This window comes from Rhinolophus sinicus, linkage group LG05 (genome assembly GCF_036562045.2).
Source record: "Rhinolophus sinicus isolate RSC01 linkage group LG05, ASM3656204v1, whole genome shotgun sequence".
Lineage (NCBI taxonomy): Eukaryota > Metazoa > Chordata > Mammalia > Chiroptera > Rhinolophidae > Rhinolophus > Rhinolophus sinicus.
The window spans coordinates 76,853,428-76,880,431 of record NC_133755.1 but is presented as its reverse complement, the minus strand read 5'-3'; the positions used below and the strand labels follow the sequence as shown (position 1 = coordinate 76,880,431).

Sequence of the window (27,004 nt, the reverse complement as noted above, 5' to 3'; positions counted from 1 at the left end):
ATGATCAGTGTCTGTAAGCTTATTTCTGGGTTCTTCCTCTTCTATAGGATTTTCCTGGAACTCACTAAAATGTCCATATTTCCGGGCTGGGGATGAAACCCAGAGAAAGGAGAGGCACAGCCAGAGGGAAGTAAAACAGAAAATTAAGATTACCAGGAAGTCTTGCAGTCCTGTCAGGTTGCCAGCGTCAGCTGTGACAAGGGTAGCCAGGTAACAGACAAAGAAAGAGAACACCATGTATGACATACACATACACACACACAAGAGCCAGTGAAATGTTCTATATCTTGAATGCTAATTATGGTATCCAGACACTTGAAATTTTACAGGTATTAAGACAAATTTGAAGACCCAAAGAACATACCATGTTTTCCCGAAAATAAGACCTAACCAGAAAATAAGCCCTAGCATGATTTTTCGGGATGACATCCCCTGAACATAAGCCCTAATGTGTCTTTTGAAGCACAACTTAATATAAGATCCGGTCTTATTTTCAGGGAAACACGGTAAGTAGCTTGTATTTTGTTATTCTTTAATGAGAAACATTTGTTCCTCTGGCTTCATGAGGATAAACAATGTGTTTCCAATTTCAAACCATCATAGTCAGTAAACAGTCTGGTGACCACTGGGGTTGTCTTTTCAGGTGCCAGCACACGGCCTCTTTGCCCAAGAAATGACTTCTTAATGCAGAAGAGTAAAGTTTGAAATCCCCAGAACCCTCAGGCTTCCAGGATGGAGGAAACAATTATTAATTCACATTAATTAATAAGTATTATTAAGTAGCTGTATCCCAAAGGAAAGCAGACCTACCTCCACCCAGGGAGCGGAGGCGGCCAAGGGACCCACCTGCCCAGAGGACTTCCTCTCTGGCTTGCCACTACCTTTAACAGCCCCACCAGTAGAGTCACAAAAATACACACCCTTGTGGCTTAAAGAGACAGTAATACCACCATTCAATCACATCTTCCAGATAATTCTTTATTTCCAAAAGGTCCCTATCAAAGTGCCCATGTGAATACACCAGCATTTGAAAATGGATGACACATCAGCGGCTATATCTCACCTTGGAAAGTTCATGACAGACCCATGTGTGAAGAAAACAGAGTGGGAAAGCTACAGAACATGGACATTGGGGAAGACCTGTTTCCTCATCCTTGGGATTCTGGGGGGAGCCTTCCAACCTGTGCTCCCCAGAAGAGACGGACTGATTTATCTAACTTTCAGGAGAGCAGGAGTGGAACTGAAGTGTTGGACATGCACAGCTATGGCCTAAAGGCCTCCCTCAGTGCTCAGTGGACATGGCAGCACATGTCAAACCTGCGATTTTGATCCCCTCCTGGGGCCTGTCACCTATATGTCACTTGGTTCCAAATTCAGAGGTGAATAGGATTGAGACTTACGTGCTCTTCAATGCCAATGACACAGCCCCTGTGGGAGGCCACAGGGAAGGGACCAAGATTGGCTGCAGGGCAGTATGAGGGTATTGATGTAAAGAAATAAACTTGAGGCCACCTTGGTGACCTGGGCCAGCCCTGGATACACACTCACGGTTTTGTCTTTCCCGGCTTCCAGCAGAGCGTCCAAGCGGCCAGCCTGGCTCAGCGCCTGATCAAATGTCAGTGTCTCAACCCAACTGATGGCAGCAGCTATGGACTGTTGTGTCACAGGAGCAGCATTTTCCTGCCATTTCACAGGCTCTTGGGAAGCCCTGCAAGGAATTACATGGGGCTGTCACCAGGCAGTGGTCACCACAGCTGTCAGTCCTCAGTTCCGCAGCTGTGAGCAACATGCCACTCACGGCCACCGTGTGGAAAGAAAGAAAAAGCAGCTTCCAACTCTCTCTCTGAAGATGACCAATAAAACAAGGAAGCCATCTAAGACAAGCAGCCAAAGCACCATTACCTTCCATCAGATGAAAGGACTCAGAAAAACAATGCTTACAGGGAATCAAGAATCTCAAGCATTAACAAGTACATTAAAATTACTGGGGCAGCTGGATGGTTAGAGCACGAGCTCTGAACAACAGGGTTGCCAGTTTGATTCCCACATGGGCCAGTGAGCTGTGCCCTCCACAACTAGGTTGAAGACAACGAGCTGCCGCTCAGCTGCCAGAGGTGTGGCCGAATGGCTCAGCTGTGTAGAGCATGAGCTCTCAACAACAAAGTTGCTGGTGCAATTCCCACATGGGATGGTGGGCTGCACCCCATGCAATTAAAGACTGAAAAATGGCGACTGGACTTGGAGCTGAGCTGCGCCCTCCACAACTAGATTGAAGGACAATGACTTGGAGCTGATGGGCCCTGGAGAAACACACTCGTCTCCAATATTCCCCAATAAAATTTAAAAAAAATTACTGAGGGAAGTTATTTTCATAAAAAGGTAGGCTTATATGTAGCTGTCTTCTATTACTAGTAAATTTGTATGGGCTTACACTATCAAGATTTGTAAATCAACAATTTTATTACTGTAAAATTTTATTTCTAATTTATTTATTACATTGCTTTCATTGTTCTGAAAGATTTCCATTAGTTCATTTTTGGATAAACAAATAGTATTGTTCTGACTTTAGCAGAGCATAAGTTTTTAAATCCTGGGAAAATCTGATTCAATCATTTTGATTTCAAGAACAGCCATTTGAATTTATCTCCGCGTTTATAATTGAATGAATTATGAGTCATATATTAATTCATGATTATAAGAATTATGTGACTCATGGCCTAAATGAATCACCCTTAGTTGTCCTCATTGCCCACCTCCAGAAACAGGGCTGCCTCACATGTGTCACCTCTGTGCGGCCCCTCTGGGTAGAGAACCTGGATGAGTGACACACAGATGTGTCACTGATTTCCAAATCTGTGCTATCACACAGATTTCCAAGAAGCATTGCAGCCTTAAACACTTAATTCTTTCAATAGTATGTCTGTGACAGAAACAGGAACCTGGGCTAGAACACAATTAGGCAGCATCCCCAAGATGTCATCTACTAGCTGGAAACATTTTGTTTAAAAAGAAAGGCTCAGGAGCAGCCAGTTAGCTGAGTTCCTTAGAGCCCAGTGTTCCTTACACCAAGGTTGCCGCTTCGATCCCCACATGGGCCACTGTGAGCTATGCCCTCAATTAGATTGAAACAACTACTTGACTTGGAGCTGATGGGTCCTAGAAAAACATACTTAAAATAAATGTTTCAAAACATGTGTTTTTTTAAAAAAGAGAAGCTCAGGTAGATGCCCCCATCCAGAAGTTTCCTCTCAGGGAGGTGCTGCCACTGCTCCACATAAAAAGTTGGACATAGAGTCCAAGTCCTTTCAAATCCAAAAATCTTTAAATGATTGACTGTAAAAACTCTACAATACAGGAAATTCTATAAAGCCAGCCACCTGTTGTCCAGATTAAGCGTCAGTTTATGGGAGGTCAACATGAGTTGCAAGCTCAGTGTGAAAACCAGTGAAATTTGTGACAAGTTTGAATTCATTATCCAAGTTAAAATCTAAAATGAATGAAGAGATTTTATGGCCTTAAGTATATATTCAATATAATTTATATTCTTGTACTTGACCTTGCCATGCACTGAAGAAAAGTATGTTTATAAATATCTCATTAGAAAACTAAGATACCTTGTACAGAGCAGATAAAAGTGTTCTAAGATTTATTCATTGTAGGTTTTCTGCTGAATTCTATATTCTAACAAATTACAAGATAACACCCCCTCCCCAAAGAGCTAACTATGCTAGTTATGCTACTTAACTAAATGAAAATCACTGATGAAGTTTTCACTGAAATAGCCCTTCTCTGGGAACTCACCATATGATATTGAACTTGGCTATGTGAGCCACCTGTTCCCGGAGGACCATTACTAGAGCATCCCGGCACAGACTAAGCTCCTCTTCCCGCATGTCGCCAAAATCCAGCACTATGGTGATGCTCTGTTCCAAGATGACACCAAAAACCTGCTGGCTTCCGCTGGTGAGCCAGTCCATCCTGTGCTTATAGCTCTCCACAGCTTGTGTTAAAAGTTCCACGAACTGACAGATCACTTCTGATTTGGCTGTCAACTTAATGAAAATAAAAAAGTTAAAAACCCAAAAATAAAAACAACAAAAGCACACCGAAGTAGGTAAGCTGAACCACAGTGCAGGCAGGAACAAGAGGGCCCACTGAGTCAAGGCCTCTGCCATCGAGCACTGTGCATTAGTGACAACTTTGTACACGATCCTCCAAACCCACACCATCAGGAGGATCATGTTCCAGCCTCAGCGGAAACCTGTGGCCAGTTCACCACAGGATAAAGACGACCACGTGTTCCACTCAAACAGCACTCTTTAAAAAGCAATGTGCTTCAATGGAATTGTAACAGCCATATACCATGTCAGAGGGGTAGTATATTGGGGGAGGGGTTATCACTTTATGAGGGGTGTGAATGTCTGTCTATTACAGTGTTTTGTATACCTGAAACTAATTTTAAAAAGAAAGAAATGTGTCTCTAGATCACAATTTATCTTTACAGTTACAGAATTATCTTCATCAAAAAATGTCCAGGGGAACTTTTAAGAAATTAGGGAGGCGAAAAGAGAGACCAGCAAAGGCAGATGGAAAACAGTAAGGCTCACTAAGCTTTCCTAAGTACAACATGCCAGAAGTATTTCTGGAAATGCTTCTCAGCACTCAGCACACAGGCCTGGCTTCCTCGATGGATGCGCCCCAATGACTCCTCATCCTGCTCATGACCATTGTCCTGTGTCCTCTGTCTCCCAGGCCAACCCCTATTCCTGGATCATTTGATCACCCACAGCTGCCACCAACACTGCTAGGGGCTGTCCCTGAAAGGTGACAGAGACTTGGGGGCAATTTCTTGTACAAGGTCTGCCAATTAAGTTCATGAACTTGCCACCACGCGCTTACACCGGCCACACCGTACAAACAGCTCAGTAAAGTTTCATAACCCTGGTATGTCAGTGTCTCACAGCTGTGTTCATGTCAACGTGTGGCGGTGTCTTGCTGAGTGGTGTTCATTATTGTTGTTGCATGTTTTTTGTGCCGTAGCAAGAATGTCTGAGTTTGAATTAGAGCAACAAACAAACATTAAATTTCTTGTTAAACTTGGCAAGAGTGAAAGTGAAATCAGGGACATGTTAGTCCAAGTTTATGGGGATAATGCCATGAAGAAAATGGCAGTGTACAAATGGATTAAATGTTTTTCTGAGGGGAGAGAAAGCGTCACTGATGAAGAGAGGTCAGGGCGGCCAGTAACAAGCAGAACTGATGAAAACATTGCAAAAATTAATCAAATTGTGTCAAAATTGTTGGCTCACTGTGAGAAGCATAGCAAACCAAGTAAATATCGATAGAGAAACAGGAAAATCTGAACTGAACTTCTTGGCTTGAGAAAGGTGTGTGCAAAAATGGTCCCAAAGGAGCTCAGTGATGAATAAAAGCAAAGGAGAGTCTAAGTTTGCCAAGACCTTTTGGAGAGGCAAGACGATGTTTTGGACTGTGTTATCACTGGTGATGAAACATGGGTGTACCAATACGACCCTGAAACAAAGCATCAAAGTGCACAATGGAAGTCAGCCAATTCTCCACGATCAAAAAAGTTCCATCCAAATCCAGAGTCAAAACGATGTTGCTGAACTTTTCTGATATCAGAGGGATTATTCATTATAAATTTGTACCAACTGGACAAACAGTTAACCAAGTTTACTATTTGGAAGTGCTGAAAATGCTGCGTGGAAAAGTTAGACAAAAATGACCTGAACTTTTCACCAACAATTCATGGCTCTTGCATCACGACAATGCACCAGCTCACACAGCACTGTGTGTGAGGGAGATTTTAGCCAGTAAACAAATAACTGTATTGGAACACCCTCCCTACTCTCCTGATCTGGCCCCCAGTGACTTCTTTCTTTACCCAAAGATAAAAGAAATATTGAAAGGAAGATATTTTGATGACATTCAGGACATCAAGGGTAATACGACAACAGCTCTGATGGTCATTCCAGAAAGAAGAGTTCTAAAATTGCTTTGAAGGGTGGACTAGGCACTGGCATCAGTGCATAACTTCCTAAGGGGAGTACTTTGAAGGTGACCGTAGTGACGCCGAGCAATGAGGTATGTAGCACTTTTTCTAGGATGAGTTTGCGAACTTAATTGGCAAACCTCCATAAACACCATTCACACAGATTGGGCACAACTGTGCAAGGCCTTTCAGGGTATAGGAAGGTAGGAGACAGAGAAAAGAAAACAACTTGTGCCTTCTTCTATAAAGAATCAAATTTTAAAAGATCCGGTACTTTTTTTAACTTTAGCCACCCTCAGAACACCCCCAAATCCCTAAGTTGTCAGGAAAATGTGTTTTCTGAACACACTGTATAATTCCACAGTCATGCCTTGGCGTGTGCTGTCCCCTCTGCCTTAAACTCCGTTCTTCCCCATCCCTGTCTCTTAGGGTTATTCCTCAGACTCTAGCATCTGCTTCCCATGGCTCCTTCCAACAGAGTTCCTAACTCTCTCACCAGCACGCCCAGCATTTACTGCAAGTCTCTACCACACGCAGAAACCAGGTGGGACCGTGTCACAGGGGCTGTGGAAGTGGTTACATGGCACAGACAGACTGTATCCATTTCCATGTGGTTCAGATAAAAAAATATATTTCGCACACCAAACTCAAGATTCCATGGATATTATTGCTAAAGACCAGACTGTTTAAAATGTTTTAAATATTAAGAAATAACAGTCCAGGTGGTATGTGGGTGTACACTGACATGAGCAAATGCCCATGAAACCACGTGACAGGATGGCCGTATGTCCCGCAAGCTCCCTGTGGTGCACCAGGGGTCAGGTACCAGTGGGCACACGCATGGTGTGCTGAGTTGCTGGGAACGGATTCCAGTAAGAGGCACCACCCACTCCCTGTCCACTCCAACCTGCAAAGCAGCCTCTATTGCTCCTGCCTCTGGAAGGTAACAGCTGCTGGCCCTTACCTTTTAGCTGATCTCTGTCACAATGCCTTTTTCCTTTATTTTCAAGGCAAAACAAAATGTTGCTATGCCAAATTTCTCACCCTGGTCAAGAGCTTCCTGCACACATCTCTAACAGGCCAAGTGCTTTCCTCCGCTGCTTCTCAGCTGTGACCTTCATCACTTTCCACCCACCAGAAGAAGTCTCCAGCCCCAGCAGGCCTGGCTCCACTGATCAGTGTGAAGCAGAGTGAGCCTCTCAGCGTGGGCCACTTCTAGACCTCAGCAGGGCGTCACATGCCTGTCCCTCCAGGGGGCTCCCACTTACGTTGTATGCTCTGCCATCTTCTGCTCTGTAGACCCTTGGAAACAGGCCGTTGGCATACCGGGAAGCCACAAGTCTCCCCAGAGAAGTCACATAATCTGCATTTTTATAAAGAAGAGCAAACAAAAGGTGCATTATCAGCGCTTATTTTCATTTCAAAAAGCTTTTCTCTGACACCGTTCAAATGATATCCCCAGTGACAGCAATAATCTGTGATGCTCTGTGCTGTTCTCCATGATGCGGTATTTCTAGGTGCTGTGATAAGCGTACCTGTTATGACCTGCATAATCCTTTAATGCATGAGTGAATAGGAAAGAAAAACAGGGTCCATTTCTTGGTTTCCTGGTTCTTCTGTCCAGAATGATTAAGGCAGAGGCCAACAAGACAACATAGAAATTGTGTTTATCTCCTGAGAACTTTTATTCAGGACTTGGACTTAGTTATCAGACTTATAAAAATTAAATTTAGATATTATCTATTGTTCTCTCAAGTGGGTTCATGAATAGATGAGTGAAATGAAGCAAGCAGGTAACAGCTTCAGAATACCCACACAGAATGTGAAAAGCACAGATTTTCCTCTCAGATTGTATGCTTGGCTGTTCAACATCCATTGCACAAACACTTAATGGGAACCCACCATGTGCAAGGCACAGAGTTAAGGATGGGAATAAAATGCTGCCTAAAACATATTTCTGCTCCTTCGTGGAACTAACAGAAGGTTACAGAAAGGCCTCAAGAACTGACTCTGACTTGCAGGACAGAAGATGAGGCAAGGATTCACAGAAACGTTCTCAATATGATGATTTTATTGGTGTTGGTATTATTATTACTATCAAGTCCCAGAGGTGGGAGAAAACTGTTACTCTCGGATCCAGTCCTTTCCGCTGCCTTTCCAGGGAGTGTATAGAGCATATAAAATGTATTATAGATGTTGGATTGAGGTTTGCAAAACAAGTTGTTTACTAGTAGGGACAGGACTATGGCCACACATGTGTGAGACTGTAAAGAGTGAAGTAAAAATCATGTTTTTGTGTGAAACTGAACATACCAAAATTGAGTGATAAACACATTCACCAAACAACTTCTGGTTCTCACCCAAGAGGTAAACAAGTCCAAGGAAAAGAGGATAAAAGCAGAACTCCAGAGCAATGCCGTGAGTGGTCCAATTGGGCGCTCCAGCTAAGACCCTCTGTGAGGCTCCGAGCCAGACACTTTGGAATCATCTCCGGGATGTTTGTCTGGGTGACCCGACAGAGTCCCCTGCGGGGTGCAAGCCGTGATAGTCCAGGACTCCGAAGTTCTTCCTTGCAAGACCAGCTCGCCTCAGACCCGTCGGGGGCCCAGTCGCCTCTCCCGGACCAGGGACCTTCTCCATCCCGATTGACTTGGTTCCTTATTAAGTCCTATTCTATTCTGTATAACCCTCTGTGCTGACCAGAGCATTGGCCTCTGGAGGGACATTGGCTCCCAAATAAAGCTGTGCTACTCACTCTATCTGAACCTGTGTGCCGGGACTTTGTTCCTCACTCGTGTCACGAGTACCACGTAGGGACGTAGGGCCCTGCCGAGGGGTTAACGTCCCCTTGACTTTCAGGAAGAGACTGAAATGTAGCAACTGCCCTTACAGGTGCTCACAACAGGAAGGCAGGATAACAGTCTACTTTCAAAAGGCAGAAAGGGCAAGGCTGAATTTTATAGCCTCCCTGGCCAGGCCTGGTCTCAAATTACCATGCATGATAAAATTTACAAGACTTGAAGTTCAATGTTCATAATAAAAGTAAAGAATGAATACTTGAATTCCATCAGCAATAACCTCACTCAATAAACCTCTAAAACTCTAAAATATCCATTTCCAAAAGTTCAACTTCTGCATAGACATTGAGAAAGCAACTTCAAATCACCAGAAACACATTCTTTACCTAAGATGTTTTTGTGGAGTGAGGAGAGAGGGTTTTTTTGGTTTTGTTTTTTTTTTTAGGATTGAAGAAGATGATCCTACGGAAGACTCTATAAACTGCACTGCTAATTAAAATGTGAGGCATTTTGAGTTCTACATCCAAGAATGGTGGAGTAGATTTTATTGGCTAACCCTAACATAGAAAAAATTATAAACTCTGGACAAAACATAAAAATAGTTACTTCAAAGCACTAATGAACAATCAAGAACAGGCAGAAACTGGAATGGCATTAATCCTTGAAAGAAGGAAGTTGGTGAGATTTGCATTTATTTAGCAGAGGAGACAGAATTTGGAGTTTGAGTCCAACCAAATTAACAGCCTGCTAAAATAAGAATCAGCTCTCCACCCACCAACTGATAACTACAAACTGTAATATGTCCATACAATTCACCTCCTAATAATACTTGGCCATAAAAAGGAGTAAAGTACTGGTACACACTACAACATGGATGACACTTAAAAACATTATGTTAAGTGAAAGAAGCCAGACACAAAAGACCACATATAGGTAACCCCCATATAACACGGTTGTTAGGTTCCTAAAAAATGCCATGTTATGTGAATCCGTGTTATACGAAACAAAGAACTAGTACAAAAAAGGGGGTTAAGTTCCAAAAATTAAAAAAAACATACTATTATATTTTTATAATTAAGAGAAATATCTTTATTAAAGCAAATTTCACCAAAAGTATAACATATTAATATGTATTAAATAATGTTTTCTTCATCATCACTACTAGCACCATTAACCGAGGGCATTTTCTTTTTGACAAGATACCTTCATCCTCTGAACTTAATAGTCCACGAATAAAATGGATTTAAAATTCTAATAAATTTTAAAATTCTGCAGTCAAATCCGATACGACATCCACGCTCGAATGAAAAATTTGAAACGAGGTATCTTTTGCTCTTAAAAGCTTTTATAACATTCTGTGTTATTTGGGCATTTCTCTAATTTCAAATGAGATACCTTTTGCTCTTAAAAGCTTTTATTACGCTCTGTGTTGTTCGGGGATTTCCCTAATTTCGAATGAGATATTTTTTGCTCTTAAAAGCTCTTATTACACTCCGTGTTGTTCGGGGATTTCTCTAATTCTCAAACAATGTTAGAATGAAAGCGTGTTCTAGGATGCCATGTTGTACGAGGGTTTTCCACAATTCTCGAACCATGTTAGAGCAAAACCGTGTTATACAAGTGCCGTGTTATACGAGGGTTATGATTCTATTTATATGAAATGTCCAGAAAAAGCAAATCTATAGAGCTAGAAAGCAGACTGCTTTGGGCTGGCAGTTGAGGGGTAGGCTGGATAGCTAAGGAGTACAGGTCTTCTTTCTGAGGTGATGAAAATGTTCTAAAGTTGACTGTGGTGATAGTTGCACATATTTATGAGTATACTTAAAATGTTGAATTGTATACTTTAAATGTGTAAATGGTATAGTATGTGAATCACATCTCAATAAAGCTGTTATTTTAAAAAGTAGAGATAAGAATCTAAGTGTTTTCTATTGAGACAGAAATTAAAGAGATTTGCAAAAATGTAAAACAATGCCAATCTTACTAAAGTTTTTATTTTAGAAAATACACTAATTTTTCTTAAAAATGTTATTTTAACAGTTTGTTAATTTTAAATGAATTAATAAATTTTTTTAAAGATTTTAGTTTTAACTTCCAATATGATAGATATCAATAGATGTAAAATACACAAATTCTTATAATAGATTAAAAATGAGGACATGATATGAAAGTTTATGAAGATGTAATGAATTAAATGAAGAAGTATCAGTGTAAAAACATTTTCATAGTAGTGGTATGTAGTCAGTTCTAATGACAGTGATTTTTCTCATCAGAAATTATGGAGGTCAGGAGGAAGGGGCACAATGTTTTTGAAGTGCTGAAAGAAAAGAAGTGTCAACCCCCAAATCCTAAATATGTTAATATTATTGTTCAGGAATGAAGGAGAAATAAAGACATTGTCAGATAAAGAAACTAAAAAAGTTCGTTGCCAGCAGAGCTACTTTTAAAGAATGAATAATCAAATATATGGTGATGGAAGGAAAACTGACTCTGGGTGGTGAACACACAATAGGATTTATAGATGATGTAATACAGAATTGTACACCTAAAATCTATGTAATTTTACTAACAATTGTCACCCCAATAAATTTTTAAAAAAGAAAAAGAAAAAGAATAGCAAAAAAAAAATTAAAATAAAAAAATGAAAAAAAAGAATGAATAAAGGAAGTTCTACAAACAGAAAGGAAATAATAAAAGAAGGAACTTGAAACATTAGGCAGAAACAACATAGTAAGCACAAATACGGGTAAATACAATAGACTTTCTCTTCTTGAATTTTCTAAATTATGTCTGACGGTTGAATCAAAAACAATAGCACAGTCTAATGTTATTTTCAAAGTATGAAAAGAAAATAATAACTTATTTTATAAATGAGGAGAGTAAAGATAGATAAAGGGAAATAAAGTTTCCACTCTTCACTCAAACTAGTAAAATGTTGACACCAATAGACTTTAGTAAGTTATATATTTATAATGTAATACCTAGCACAACCACTAAAAAAGCTATATGGAGAAATATACTAAAAATTACAATAGATAAATAAATACAGAATTCTGAAAAATATAACCCAAATGTAAGGAAAACTAGGAAAAAGAAAATAAACAGAAAACAGAAAAATAATCAGAAAACAAAAAAATAAAATGTCAGACAAAGCCTAACATTATCAATAATTACATTCAATGTAAGTCGTCTAAACACAACAATTAAAATACAACAATTAAAAGAGACTGGCAAAGAGAATTTTTAAAATGACCCAACTACCAACTATATGCTATCTACAAGAAAATTGCTTCAAATATAATGATATATATAAATTAAAAGTAAAAAGTCACATAAGTACTAATAAAAAGAAAGCAGGATTGACTATGTCAATATCACAAAAGTTAACTACAGAACAAAGAATATTACTAGGGACAGAGCAGGACATCATCATATAATTATCAAAGTGTCAATCCACCAGGTAGACATAGCAATCCTACGTGTGTATGAGGCAAACAACAGAGCTGCAAAATATGTGAAGCAAAAACTGATGAAACTGAAAGGAGAAATAGACAAACCCACAATAATGGTTGGAAGTTTCAATACCACTCTCTCAACAATTCATACAATAACTAAACAGAAAATCACCAAGGATACTTTAACAACACCATCAACAAACAGGTTGTAATTGACATTTATACAAAACTGTACACAACGACAGAAGAATACATATTCTTTTCAAGTACCCACAAAATATATACCAAGACAACCACATCATGGCTACAAAACAAACCTCAAAAAATTTAAAATAACAAAAACCAGAGTATGTTCTCGATCCACAATGGAAACAAACTAGAAATCCATAAGAAAAAGATAAGAGAATCTCCAAACTAAATACCATGTTTTTAAAAAAAAAAACCATGGGTTAAAGAGGAAGTCTCAACAGAAATAAAAAATACTTTAAACTTAATAAAAATCATAACACAGTATATAAAATTTGGAAAGACACAGCTCAAGCAATACCAAGCGGAAAATTTATAGTGCTAAATTCTCACATAAGAAGAAAAGTCTCAAATCAACAGTCTAAGCTTCCACCTACAAAAACTAGGGAAAAAAAGAGCAAAATAAATCCAAAGCAAGCAGAAGGAAATAAATAATATAGATCAAAGGAGAAATCAGTGAAATTGAACACAGAAAAACAAGAGAGAAAATTAATTAAATAAAAAGCTGGTATTTAAATAAGATCAATAAAATTGACCAACCCCTACCAAGACTGACAAAGATAAAAAGGGAGAAGACATGAATTACTGATATCAGGAATGAAACGGAGTATCACTAAGGACCCTGCAAACATCAAAAGAACAATGGAATACTGCAAACAACTCTACACACATAACTTAGACACCTTAGAAGAAATGAATCAATTCCTCAAAAAACAAACTACCATAACTCACTCAATATGAAATAGATCATTTAAATGTCCTACATCTATTAAGGAAATGAATTTGTAATTAAAAACTTCTCAAAAAAAAGAAATCTCCAGGCCTGGATACGTTCTCTGGAAAATTCAATCAAACATACAAATAAGAATTAACATTCTACACATTATTTTCCAGAAAACAGAAATAAGGAAACACTTCCCAACTCATTCTATAAAGCCAGTATTACCCTGATACCAAAATCAGACAAGGGCAGTATTTTTAAAAAAAAGAGAGAGAGAGAAAACTACACACCAATGTCCTTCATCAATACAAATGCAAAAATCCTTAACATAATATTAGCAAATAGAATTCAGCAATATAAAGATTATACAACATGACCAAGTGGTGTTTATTCCAGAATGCAAGGCTGCTTCAATATGCAAAACCCCATCAATAGAATCAACCAAATTAATAGGCTAGGGAAGAAAAATCACATGATCCTTTCAACTGACACAGAAAAAGCATTTCATAAAATTCAACACCCATTCATGGTAAAACAAAATAAAAAATAAAAATAAATAAAACCTCTCAGAAAACTAGGAATATAGGGAAACTTCCTTAACTTGATCTCTTTTTCTTTTTTAAATCTACAAAAAACCTACATCATAGCTAATGGTGAAAGAGTGGAAGCTTTCCCCTAAGATCTAAAATGAAATAAGGATGTCTACTTTCACCACTGCTATTCAACATAGTACTAGAAGTTCTAGATATCACAAGGCAAGTCAAGGAAATACAAGGCATGTAGATCAGAAAGAAAGAATGAAAACTTTCCCTATTTGGAGATGATATCATGGTCTACCTACAAATCCCAAGAAATCAAAAACAACAAACAAACAAATAAACAAACCTCCTAGAACTAATGAGTTCAGTAAGGTCGCAGGATAGAAGATCAACATTAAGAAAACCAACCATGGGGGCCAGACCGGTGGCTCAGGCTATTAGAGCTCCATGCTCCTAACTCTGAAGGCTGCCGGTTCGATTCCCACATGGGCCAGTGGGCTCTCAACCACAAGGCTGCCGGTTCAACTCCCGCAAGGGATGGTGGGCTGTGCCCCCTGCAACTAGCAACGGCAACTGGACCTGGAGCTGAGCTGCACCCTCCACAACTAAGACCAAAAGGACAACTTGAAGCTGAACAGCACCCTCCACAACTACGACTGAAAGGACAACAACTTGACTTGGAAAAAAGTCCTGGAAGTACACACTGTTCCCCAATAAAGTCCTGTTCCCCTTTCCCCCAAAAAAAAAATCTTAAAAAAAAGGAAACCAATCATATTTCTATATGCTAGCAATGAGCATGTGGAAACCAACATGTCATTTAAAATTTCTCAGAAAATGAAACACTTGATGTAAATCTAACAAAGCATGTGCAAGACTTGTATACTGAAAATTACAAGAGAGCTGATAAAGGAAATCAAAGACGTAAATAAGTGGAGAGATATTCCATATTCATGGACTGAAAGACTCAACATAGTAAAGATGTCAATTCTCCTTAAATTGAAATACAGATTTAATGCAATTCCTATAAAAATCCCAGCAATATTTTTGGAGACATAGACATGATTATTTTAAAATTTATATGAAAAGGCAAAGGAACTAGAGTAACTAAAACAATTTGGAAAAATAAAATAGGAGGAATCAGTCAACCCAATATCAAGATATTATCTCCTAGTTCTAGTGATCAAGACTGTATGGTATCAGTGGAAAGACAGACACATAGATACACAGGACACGCTAGAGAACACAGAAGTAATCCCACACAAGTACAACCAACTAACTGTTAACAAAAATGCAAAAGCAACACAAAAGAGGAAGGATAGTCTTTTAAATAAAAGGTGCTGGAGCAATATCCAGTCAAAAAAATGAACCTTACACAGAAATGAACTCAGATCACAGGTTAAATGGAAATGGGGGGGGGGGGAAGCTGGGGTAGCAATACTTATACCAGACAAAATAGACTTTAAAACAAAGGCTATAACAAGAGACAATGAAGGACCCTGTAATCCCACTTCCGGGTATTTACCCAAAGAAACCCAAAACACTACTTCGAGGGAATGTGTGCATCCATATGTTCATTGCAGCCTAGGTGTCTACCGATGGGTGAATGGATAAAGACATTGGATTACTAAATCATGGAAGGGAATGGGTTCTTGCCATCTGTGGTGGCATGGATGGACCTGGAGGGTATTGTGCTGAGTGGAGTGTCTGACAGAGAAAGACAGATGCAATGAGATTTCACTTATATATGGAATCTAAAAAAGAAAATAAACAAACAAAACAGAAACACATTCATAGATACAAAGAACATTTTGATGGTTGCCAGGTGGGAGGGAGGTTAAGGGGTGGGTGAAAAACTGGACGGGATTAAGAAGTACAAATTTGTTGTCACAAAGTAGTCATGTGGATGTACGGTATAGCAGAAGGAATATAATCAATAATATTATAATAACTATGTTATGGTGTCAGATGGGCACTAGATTTATCAGGGTAATAGATGGAAGGAGGTTTGGGGGACAGGGTGAAAAAGGTGAAGGGATTAAGAAACACAAATTGGTAGTTACAAAATAGTCCTGGGGATGCAAAGTAAAGCGCAGGGAATATAGTCCATGATATGGTAATAACTATGTATAGTGCCAGGTGGGTACTAGACTAGTCAAGGGAATCACTATTTTTTTTTTAAACAGGACTTTATTGGGGAACAGTGTGTACTTCCAGGATTTTTTTCCAACTCAAGTTGTTGTCCTTTCAGTCTTAGGTGTGGAGGGCGCAGCTCAGCTCCAGGTCCAGTTGCCGTTGCTAGTTGCAGGGGGCGCAGCCCACCGTCCCTTGCAGGAGTCGAGCAGTAGAACCCGCAACCTTGTGGTTGAGAGTCCGTGCTCCAACCAGCTGAGCCATCTGGCCACCCGGGAGCTGAGCGGCAGCTCATCGACTTCATTCTAGTTGCGGAGGGTGCAGCTCGCTGGCCCATGTGGGAATTGAACTGGTAGCCCCGCTGTCCAGAGCTCACACTCTAACCGACTGAGCCACCCGTCCACCCCTCACTTTTAAATTATACAAATGTCTAACCACTATGCTGTACACCTGAAATTAATATAAAATAATATCGAAAAAGAAGAAACTGAGTGGGAAAAACAGCACTTTAAAATCCACATGTTTACTATTTAAAATATCCTTCCTTCCTGTAAGATTTGACGTTCCATCTTGTATATTTTTCTAAAGAGTTTCCTTTAAGCATTTCCTGTAGTACAGGTCTGTTGGTGACAGATTTTCTCAGTTTTTATCTGACATTGTGTTTATTTCATCTTCTCTGTTTTGGATGATTGACTGATAGTCTTTATTCTGAAGTAATGACAGATTCACAGAAAGTTGCAAAGATAGTATAGACATATCCCATGGACCTTTCACGCATTTTCCCCCAGCATAAGAAATCTGCAGTGGTTATATTGATATCAGACAACATAAATGTCAAAACAAGGACCATCTGAAATAAAGATGGACATTTCAAAATTATTAAAATTTGTCAATTCATCAGAAAGATATGACAATCCTAAATGTGCATGCATTTAGAGCTTCAAACTACAGGAACAAAGCTGGCAGAACTAAAGGGAGAAATAGATAAATCCACTGGACAAAAAAAGTCACTAAAGATACAGAGTATGTCTATCATACTATCAACCGTTTTGGCCTAATTAACATTTATAAATACAGTGGTACCTCGGTTTTCGAACGTAATCCACGAGTTCTGGAATGTTCAAAAACAGCCGACAGCTAGGCCTCAGGATTTTGCACTCAGCAGAAGCCATGAGACATGTTCGACTTCTGAGTCGTGTTCGAAAACCGAAGCATTTACTTCTGGGATTACAGCATTCATAAACCAAACTGTTCATCAATGGAAACGTTCGAAAACCGAGGTACCACTGTATTACCTAAACACTACATAATACACATTCTTTTCAAGAGCATATTAAATGTTTGCCAAGATATGTGCTGGATCATAAAACAAATCTCAGTAAATTTCAAAAGGCTAAAATTTTATGTTCTCTAACTTCAATAGAATTAAACTAGAAATCCAACAAAAACAAGTATCTTTAAAAGTCCTAAAATATTTGGAAGTTAAACAACACATTTCTTGAAAAACATGAGTCAAAGAAAAAGTCACATGAGAAAAAAGAAACTATTTTGAACTCAATCATAATGAAAACACTACTTACTGACATTTATGGGATTTAGCTAAAGCAATTCTTGGAGGAATACTTATAATTTTAAATGACTACATTAGAAAAGAAAAACAGACTTAAGATCAATTATCTAAGTTTCTACCTTAAAAGCTAGAAAAATAAATGCAAATTAAACTCAAAGTAAGTAGAAGGAAACTAAAAAATAAAGATCAACTAAGTCAATGAAATACAAAACAAAGAATAGAAAAAAAATCAACAAACCCAAAATTTGGTGCTTTGAAAAGAGTTATGATATACCCATAACAAGACTTATCAAGAAAAAGTGACAGAAACAAAAATATCAATATCAGGAATAAAGGAGGGATATCACTACAGATTTTATAGGCATTAAAAAATGTTAAGGGAATTCTATTCTGAATAGAATTACCATATGACCCAGCAATCCCTCTTCTGGGTATCTACCCAAAAATTTGAAAACATATGTTCGTAAAAATATATGTACCCCTATGTTCATTGTAGCATTATTCATGGTAGCCAAGTTATAGTAACAACCTAAGTGTCCTTTGATGGACAACTGCATAAAGATGTGGTACATATATATAAGGGAATACTATACTACTAAGAATAAGATGAAATACTGCCATTTGCCACAACATGGATGAATCTCGAGGTTAACATGCTAAACGAAATAAGTCAGGTGGAAAAAGTTGAGAACCATATGATTTCACTTATGTGTGGGACATAAAACTGAAAGCAACAAATGCTCATAGACACAGACAACAGTATAGTGGTTATCAGAGGGAAAGGGGGGTGGAGGGGATATTGAAGAGGGTAAAAGGGGTCAAATATATGGTGATTAAAGGACTGACTCTGGGAGGTGAACACACAATGTGACATACAGATGGTGTATGATAGAATTGTACAGTTGAAAGCTATATAATTTTTTAACCAATGTCACCCCAATAAATTTAATTAAATAATAAATAAAGCACCTAAAAATGTTAAGGGAATATTATGAACAATGTTTTGCCAGTATCTTAGAAAACTAATGAAATGGACAAACTCCTTGAAAAACACGTTTCCAAAGCTAGCATAATGAAACCAAAAACCTGAATAGCTCTACATTTATTACCGTGAATTTCTTATCAAACTTTTCCTACAAACAAAACTCCAGGCTAAGTTTCACTGTGAGTTCTATCAAACATTTAAAGAAAAAATAGTGTCAATTACTTAAAACAACATCACAGCATAGATGGGGAGGAGGAAACACTTCCAAAGCATTTTATGAGGCCCGCATAATCCTGATGCCCAAGCCAGACAAGGACATTACAAGAAAATCACAGATAAATATCCTTATGATCTTAGATGGAAACATCTTTCACAAAATATAAAGAATTGCTGTTTTGTGAATATTAATGACTGAATTCTAATTATTTGAAATATGAGATAAAATTGCTTTCAGTTTCCTTATGTAGGACTCCCACATACCCGGACTCTCAAAAATACTAGGTGGTACAGGGCTGTGCTAGCCCCTGTGGAAAGAAAAATAAGAAAGCACAGCCTGAGTTGTCACGAGCAAGACCTTGCTGTTAGAATGGGCTTCCAGATCAGTCTATAAGAAACACATCCCCTAGACTGTCCTTATTACCAAGATGGACCAAGCTGCCACAGGAATGGGTGACAAATTTGAAAACCATGGTATTAAAGGGTACTCAGCAGGTATTTGTTTCACTGACTGATTAACTCATTGGCCAGCTCAGAATTACTGAGAAAACCTAGTGATGAAAATTGTCCTGACTGAAGGCGAGCTCCTCAGGTGGGGTGCTTCTGACATGTTGGGCAGGACACCCCTGCTGAGTGGGCTGAAACACAATCAGTGTCCCTGGCCCCCAGGCCCTGCATTATATTTCAGTAGCAACCCAAGTCAGTCATTTAAAATCTAATACACCGCACACATTTCCATGCCCCTGTTGGAGGGCAGTACTCCTGGGTACTGAGAACCAGCTCTCCAATCAAGGCATTTAGAGAAAAGGTCGGACTGCAACGTAAGGCAGGCCATGGCAAGACAACAGCGTGTTCTCCCTGAAACTACACACAGCTATTGTTTTCATCAGTGACCTCCAAAGGGGGTTGCACACCCAAAAGGACAAATACAAATAACTTGGACTTCCTCTTTCAAAAAAGAAAGCACGAATTAAGCACAACTACTATTTAATGTGCTGTGGGGACAGAGCCCCAGAGAGCAGTTTCCAGGCTCTCGGCCTCAGTGGAAAGGTGCTGGCTCGGGTAGTAGATGGCCATCAGCTGTGATTGGATGGCCATCAGCTGTGGCTAGTTGGCCATCAGCTGTAACCAGTGAGCCATCGGCCACTAATATAACTCCCATGGCTTCGCTTGCAGAAAAATGGGGGCTAGCAAGAAGATGGTGGCTGAGCCTGCAAGCGGAGCAGTGAGGGTTGCGAACAGTGTGGCTCTTGCTTCCCGTGTCTCCAACCCAGCCGCTAGCGAGATTATAGTGGTGAGACTTCCCTACCTATGGCTCCGTGGGTGTTCCTTTTGGGCCTAGCCACATCTTGTGTTCTTATGTGGGGAGCGGGAGTAGAGACCCTGCAGGTCGCCCCACATGACACCTGTGTTCTTGTTCAGGGAGCGGGAGCAGAGACCCCGCATGACACCCTGCGCAACATGTGTGGATTGACAATTGTACATCTATGTAATATACAAGGTCAGACAACTCATTTCAGGAACTTGTTGCAACACTGTTGCTAACCTTTTTTGCTATCAGAGGGATTATTCATTATGAATTTGTACCAACTGGACAAACAGTTAACCAAGTTTACTATTTGGAAGTGCTGAAAACGCTGCTGCGTGGCAAAGTTAGACAAAAATGACCTGAACTTTTCACCAACAATTCATGGCTCTTGCATCACGACAATGCACCAGCTCACACGGCACTGTCTGTGAGGGAGTTTTTAGCCAGTAAACAAATAACTGTATTGGAACACCCTCTCTACTCACCTGATCTGGCCCCCAGTGACTTCTTTCTTTACCCGAAGATCAAGGAAATATTGAAAGGGAGACATTTTGATGACATTCAGGACATCAAGGGTATACGCTGACAGTTCTGATGGCCATTCCAGAAAAAGAATTCCAAAATTGCTTTGAAGGATGGACTAAGCTTCCCAAGGGGAGTACTTCGAAGGTGACCATAGTGCTATTCAGCAATGAGGTATGTAGCACTTTCTCTAGGGTGAGTTTGTGAACTTAATTGTCAGACCTCGTACATATATTGGGGGTGCAAACATTTTTTTACTGCTAAGGATGTGACATCAAAATAAACTCAGGGACTCGTGGGTTTTGAGGGACCTTCAGAATGGACACAGCCTCCACAGAGGCTACCGGGCAGCATGCTGGCTGAGTCTGCTCTGTGAATACTCTACCTTCACAGTGTGGGAAACCAATTTGTGACAAAATCTGTTTCAAGGTCAATTTGTTGCTCTTCAGCCCATGGAGTCGGAGCCATTCCTTGGATGAGATGAGACTCTGCAAAGCCACGTCATCTCTGGTGTTTCTCGGTGCCTCTTGCTCCTCCAGCTGCTGCTCAGAGATGGCAGATGAGCCTGGCATCTCCATCTCTGAGTTAGGATCTAAGTCACAGGGACCTCCTGTAAGGGCAATTGTCAAACTCAGACTTCCTGAAACCCTGGAAACAATCTAACATCAACAGACGATTGGTTTAATATGAATTACAGTATATGCATGAAGTGGAGTTCTAGCTATCAGTTAAAAATTATAATACAGATGAATATTTGTTGGCAAAGAAGATATACACACATATTGCTAGAAAGTATCCATAATATTCAATATCCATAGATAGAGACCCATACACACACAGAAAAACATCTAGACAGACAGATGCCAACAGATTTACAGTATGTTTCCCTGTGTGGGAGCAGTGTGTGGTTTTTGCCTTTCTATGCTGCTTACATTTTTGCATTATTTAAACATTTCTAAAAGAGGATTTACTTTTATAATCAGAAAAATACAAAGCTCTTCCATTTGGGGAAACAAATAATCAGCCCTGAAACTTCATTACACATCACTACTCCAATTATAATCACATCTGACCTTTTGCCTCAAAAGAGAACAAAGAGGTTAAATCCTGAGAGGAAACACACCTGTTCTGCAGGTGGAGTGGCCAACTGGGAGGCAGGGACAGGTGGAAACCAAACCAGCTAGGATACATGGACTCATCTTCTGAATGTTTTCTTTTCTGGAACTTTAAAGTTGAACTTAAACATTCTGGCTCACGCAGCCAGCTGTTCTGGGACCAACCAGACTCAAGACAATACGTAACATATTAAACTTACCTAGACCTGCCTAAATACAGCCAGTGTACCCAGGAGGGAAGGAGTGGCCAAACTGTAATGCAAACCTTTTTTTTGTTTTTGTTTTTAATGTTTCAAGTGCTACTCACGCACCGCAACATCAGGCAGAGTCTGACCACCTGGGGCAAGAGAAGACAGCTCTCTTGCCTCTACAGCCAGAGTGTGTGATGCATATAAATGAGTTCCCTGGGCTGTAAAACTTTTCAACAGTGGAAATATTCCCTTTTCCCATTTTTAAAATTCTGTATTTCCTGAAAGTCTTGGTGTTATGACATACACAGAAATCAGTTTCACCCAAGCTAGGGAGATTTTAAAAAGAGATGTTAGGATTATTATTAGCAAACACTTATTTAACTGTATTATATTCTGTATACCATATATTTAATCCTTGTAATAACCTTATGAGGTAGGTAGCACTACTATTATTCCCATTTTACAGATGAGAAAACCAAAACTGAGAGTAGCTAATGAACTTGCCCATGATTTCACAGCAGGTAGGGGAGTACCTGAGATTCCAAACAGGTCATCCAGCTCTAGAATCTAGAACACAGAATGTTCTGTGGCCTTTATTATAATAAAAACAACTGCAGCAACTTCCATTTGTTGGCCAGGCATGGGGATTAGCTTTTAATATGTGGTGTCTCATAAATTCTTCATAGCCATACCCATCATGCACTGTTAACACCCCACTTACATTTGAAGAAATAGAAGCTTCAAGAATTTAAAGAAGTTGTTCAGGACCTACAGCCAGTAAGTGGCAGAAGCAGGAGTCAAAGCCATTCCCTACCTACTCTGCAAGCATTCTAACACCCCTCCAGCCTGGTCCTGGGGTACAAGCCTAGGGACACACTATGTTCCAGAAGGACTGCTTTCTCTTAGGGCCTCTGGCTCTTCACTGAAATCAGAGCATAAGCTTCCTGGCTCGTCATTTTAAAGTTTTCAAGGATCATGATTTCCATTTTAAGGTTTATGTGAATTTGTATTGCCCATGTATGTTGAATTCCAAAGGTATACAAACTCATATTATTGGTGAAGATCTTGCCTTCTTTCTACCAGAGCTCAGTCTGATGAGAATATTACAACAGAATTGGGAGGGCATCACGCAGCAGTGGGAAAGTTTAGAATGAAAACTGTGTAGGTCCATTCCACTACTTGACGTGAATTCCTCTATCGTGGTAGCACCACCTGCGTATTCTAACTCCCAGGACTACTGCAAGGCAACTGAATCGTCCAGCTAAGGTGCTAAGGTGCATGTCCCAGTCCCTTTCGCTCTCACAGGACTTAAAAAAAAAAAAGTCTGGTTGGCTCTACTGGATCAGAGAACCTGTATGAGTCACTCTGATTCAGAGCTTTACCCTTAGGGGTTGTTAGCCTGAGGCTACCTGGATTATTGGAAATGAAAGCAAATGGGGAGTGGAACTTATCCAGAGAAAACAAGGAAGGAAACAAAGGAAGGGCATCTCCAAAAATAAGACAAAAACAAGGGATCATCCTACTTAAATGGGATAAGAGCTACTGTGCCAGAGCAAGGAAGCCTACCACAGCAATGCTGCCAAACGGCCTGACAAGCCACCCTTCTGCACACAGCCTGCCTGCTTTCCCACCTCCCAGCTGGTCTCCGGCCATGCTGCTGTGTGGAACCTTAGCCTCCAAGGGCCATTCCAACCCTGCCGCCTCCATGAAGCCTATCAAGGCCCGTCACCAACCTTCTGCAGCATCACTCCGGGGAAAGCCCTAGCTTTGCTTGACACTTCACCATTGTGGCCTTGGACACTGCAGGTTGTTCTCTCTAGATTGAAAGAAGGTTCAGTGCCTATGGGGACAAACTATATGAATGTCCTCAGCACAATGCCTTGTACACAGCAGGCACTTTGTGTAGGTGTTAAATTAAATTGATCACTCCGAATACGAGAATCCTGATTTTTCAAACAAGGCAAAGATTAGCAATTCTAACAAGGCTAAGATCAGGAAATAGCTGTCCCTTTAAACAGAGATGTATTTTTTCTGGCTATGTTGTTGTTATTATTACTATTATTATTCAGGATTTCTTCATTGAGGTTATTACAAACTGGAGAAAGAGGAACCCTGAAGTATTAACAACAAATCCCTGTTGAGCACTGCCCTAAGTGCTATTCCAAGGGCCAAAATTTGGGGAAATAGGAAGGGATTTCCTAAATAGGAAGAGGAAGTATAAAGAAAGGGGAAAGGGGGGATTCAAAGTCTGATGAAGGCAGGGATGGGCAGGCAGTTTTAGGGGAAACCAGAAAGATTAACCTGGCACAAGTCCAAAGGAACTCGGCCAGCGCTCCCTGTGCAGTCAGCCTGTGCAGCTGGGGTCTGCCCAGGCTGGGCAGCCACAAGAGGCCCCATGGCTGTCCTGAGCTGAGTACCTGTGGAAGTCTTCATGGCTTAAGAGAGTAGGTCCTATGGTCAGAGGTTGAGGCACAATACACAACTTAAGAGACTATTAATTCAGCTTAACCATTTCGTATATGTCCATCTGCTTTATTATCAACACCCAAAACTTCCTATATCCTTTTAGTTCCTGGAAAAGAAGTGTGGGCCAGGTGGATATATCTTGTGATTTATGTGAGTTCTGAACTATGATTCCAGAAAGAGAGGATGAAGCCCCACGGTTACGATGAACTCTCCGCTAGAATCCCTCTCCCTATTCTTCTGCCCTTGAGGGTCAAGGCTAAGCTGTGATCATCTATTCAAATAATGTGGGCAGAGGCAGGGAGACTGAAATGGACTGTTCCACGGTTGAGAAAATGGGGACAAGAAAAGAAAATCTGAGAATAAATGGGGTGCTTTAGGGGGAAGATCCTTGCTGAAAAGGAAAAACAAAGAACAAGAGCTCCCAAGAAGATGAAATGAAAACTCTACCGAATAGCAAGTAAATCTAATTAAGTTTTATGCCCACATATAAAAAGAGCAAAAGAAAATGGGGCTCATCTTAAGTGATGTGATTGTGAAAACCATACACGTGTGAAGAATGGGAGGGAGCCAGCGACCCTCCCAAGACGTAAAGTTGTAGAAAGCTTTGATCCAAGCACATGGCTTTCGGTTCTAGATTATTTATATTACGATTATTTACAAGAAATAAATTTCTCCTGGTCTTTCCCTCCAAAGCCCAAGTCGCCCCCCCCCCCCCCATCACGTCTGGCCTACGATCCCGTCAGGAACTGGGCAGCTGGCTGCCCACCGCGGAGCGTCGGCTGCGGGGTGAGGCTCGGTGGGAAGGGCCCGGGGTGGGCGGGGCGGGTGCCTGTTTCCCCGCGTGACCCTGGTACCAAACAGTCGGCACAAGTCGCCGAGCTTTTCCGCGCCCGCTTCCGCATCTGTGAGAGGCAGTCCACCTCGGAAACTGTAATTCCAAGGTTTCCCTCCGAGTTACTGTCGTGGAGGGGACCGCCTCCCACACTTACTAGGCTAATGTCAGGTGGACGACAGGCGGTTCCTGCTCAGCAGCCGCCCTCCCACGCTCCGCGGGCCGCCCGACCCGAGGCGGCGGGGGTGGGACGCAGGCCCCTAGTGATGCGCAGCGACTCCCGCGCGCTAAGGGGCCGCGCTCGGCGCGAAGAACTCGAGCGGATGGTCCTCTCTGCGGCCCGACAGCGAGCCGCGCGGCGCGTAGACGACCGCGGCGCCACGGTTGCCCGGACAGCGCCAATCACTGCGCGGCTCCCCCAGCTGGCCCCGCCCGCGGAACGCGCGCCCCGAGCCGGAGGGTCCGGGGCGGGGCCAGGAGCCGGGGCGAGGCCTGAGTTCGGGAGCCCGACTCCCAGGGGGGTTCCGGGCGGAGGCGGAGGCGGGGCTCCGAAGAGGGTTCCAGGCGGGGTCACGCCACCTGCGACCCGAAGCCAGGTCCCTACGCGGGCGGACAGGTCGGGTGGGGTTGTCCCCTCCGCTGGCGAATATTACTTAACAAATACGCAGAAGGGCTCTGGTAGGGGTTGCGGGCGCGAGCGGCACACTCTGGGAAATGTTACCATTAACTACTATAGGTACTCTTTAGCCCGCAGAGAACTTACTTTGTTTAATTTTCACCTCAACGCTGTGAAGAGAGATTTTCTTCATTTCAGTTGAAGGCAAAAAGCTTGAAGAGCTGGGGGTGTAAGTCGCTCAGCCGGAGCGAGGGTGGAACTGAGACAGGAGGTACAGTGAGCTGCAGTTTTGCAGATTTGCAATTTTGGAGCAGGGGCTGAAGTTACCAAAATTATTCTTATCTATTAGAGATGAGGATTCCTATGGCCATTATTTTCTTCATTCAGCTTCATTTTCAACACTTATTTTAGTTTTGCCTTATCAAATAAGCAAACAGCTCTAAATAACATACGCCTGTGATTTTTTAGTCACTCGGAAATAAAATTGTGCTTATGAAAAGCATCTTTAAATCCTTAATAAAAGATCCCACAGGCAAGTTTTAGTATATTGAGATATAAAACTGCGTTTTAGATTTTAAAATTCAGGAAGTGGCTAGATCATTTGTAAGGTTTTTAAGTTGAAGATCTAATAAAACATAGTTAATATTGGAACTGAGTAACTCTGTCCCCAACAGGAAAGTCTACTTCGTCCATGGGGATTTAGTTTTCCTGCATTCTTTTAACACTTTAATAACTAAAATGCACTGAAAGCTTCTATCTCAGATCACAAATCATTCCATAAAGTCCTTTGGTTGTATACCATTGGCCTTGCAAATGACACCTGCCAACCTCACCAAAAATTCTGTTCAGAAGGGAGGTAATAGGGCAGCCACGCCCACATTTGCCAATGCCACATTATTCCCTGTTGTCCACAACCTGCCAGACTAGCATTCCTGGGATACATGGGTGAGACAGAACACATAGCGTCCACACAGCCAAACCCACGGCCTCCATAGTCATGCCAGGCACTCCTGTCCCCACCTTCAACCCATGCATCCCACCTTCCCTGGGACACTTGCCACTTACATGCAAAGTAACTGCAGATGACTTTGTATGTTTCTGTCAATTATGTTTATGTGCCCGTAAGCATAAATTCTTAATGGTAAACACTAGTTACTTAAATTATAGACAGAATTGAACAGATGTCTAGATTATTTTGAAGTATTACATAACTGATAAAGACTTGAGGTCAGCTAGCTACAGAACGGTTCACCTCATTTTTGATTGTTAAGTGATTTGGA

The 27,004-nt window shown here is 40.9% G+C and overlaps 1 protein-coding gene across 7 annotated transcripts in view; it reads right to left on the bottom strand.

The window, feature by feature from the left end:
- The window catches only part of VWA3B (von Willebrand factor A domain containing 3B), a 165,234-nt gene extending 139,727 nt beyond the window's left edge, over positions 1 to 25,507 (bottom strand). For 6 of the 7 annotated variants that reach the window (XM_074332566.1, XM_074332567.1, XM_074332568.1 and 3 more), the window contains exons 1-5: positions 25,266 to 25,507; positions 20,890 to 21,114; positions 7,282 to 7,376; positions 3,802 to 4,052; positions 1,549 to 1,708 (exon numbers count right to left, since the gene is read on the bottom strand). In XM_074332566.1, coding sequence (XP_074188667.1) covers positions 1,549 to 1,708; positions 3,802 to 4,052; positions 7,282 to 7,376; positions 20,890 to 21,082 — 699 coding nt within the window. In that variant the 5' untranslated portion in view covers positions 21,083 to 21,114; positions 25,266 to 25,507. The remainder of the gene's footprint in view (positions 1 to 1,548; positions 1,709 to 3,801; positions 4,053 to 7,281; positions 7,377 to 20,889; positions 21,115 to 25,265) is intronic. The other variant, XM_074332571.1, reaches the window with a different exon arrangement.
- Positions 25,508 to 27,004: the final 1,497 nt, after the last annotated feature.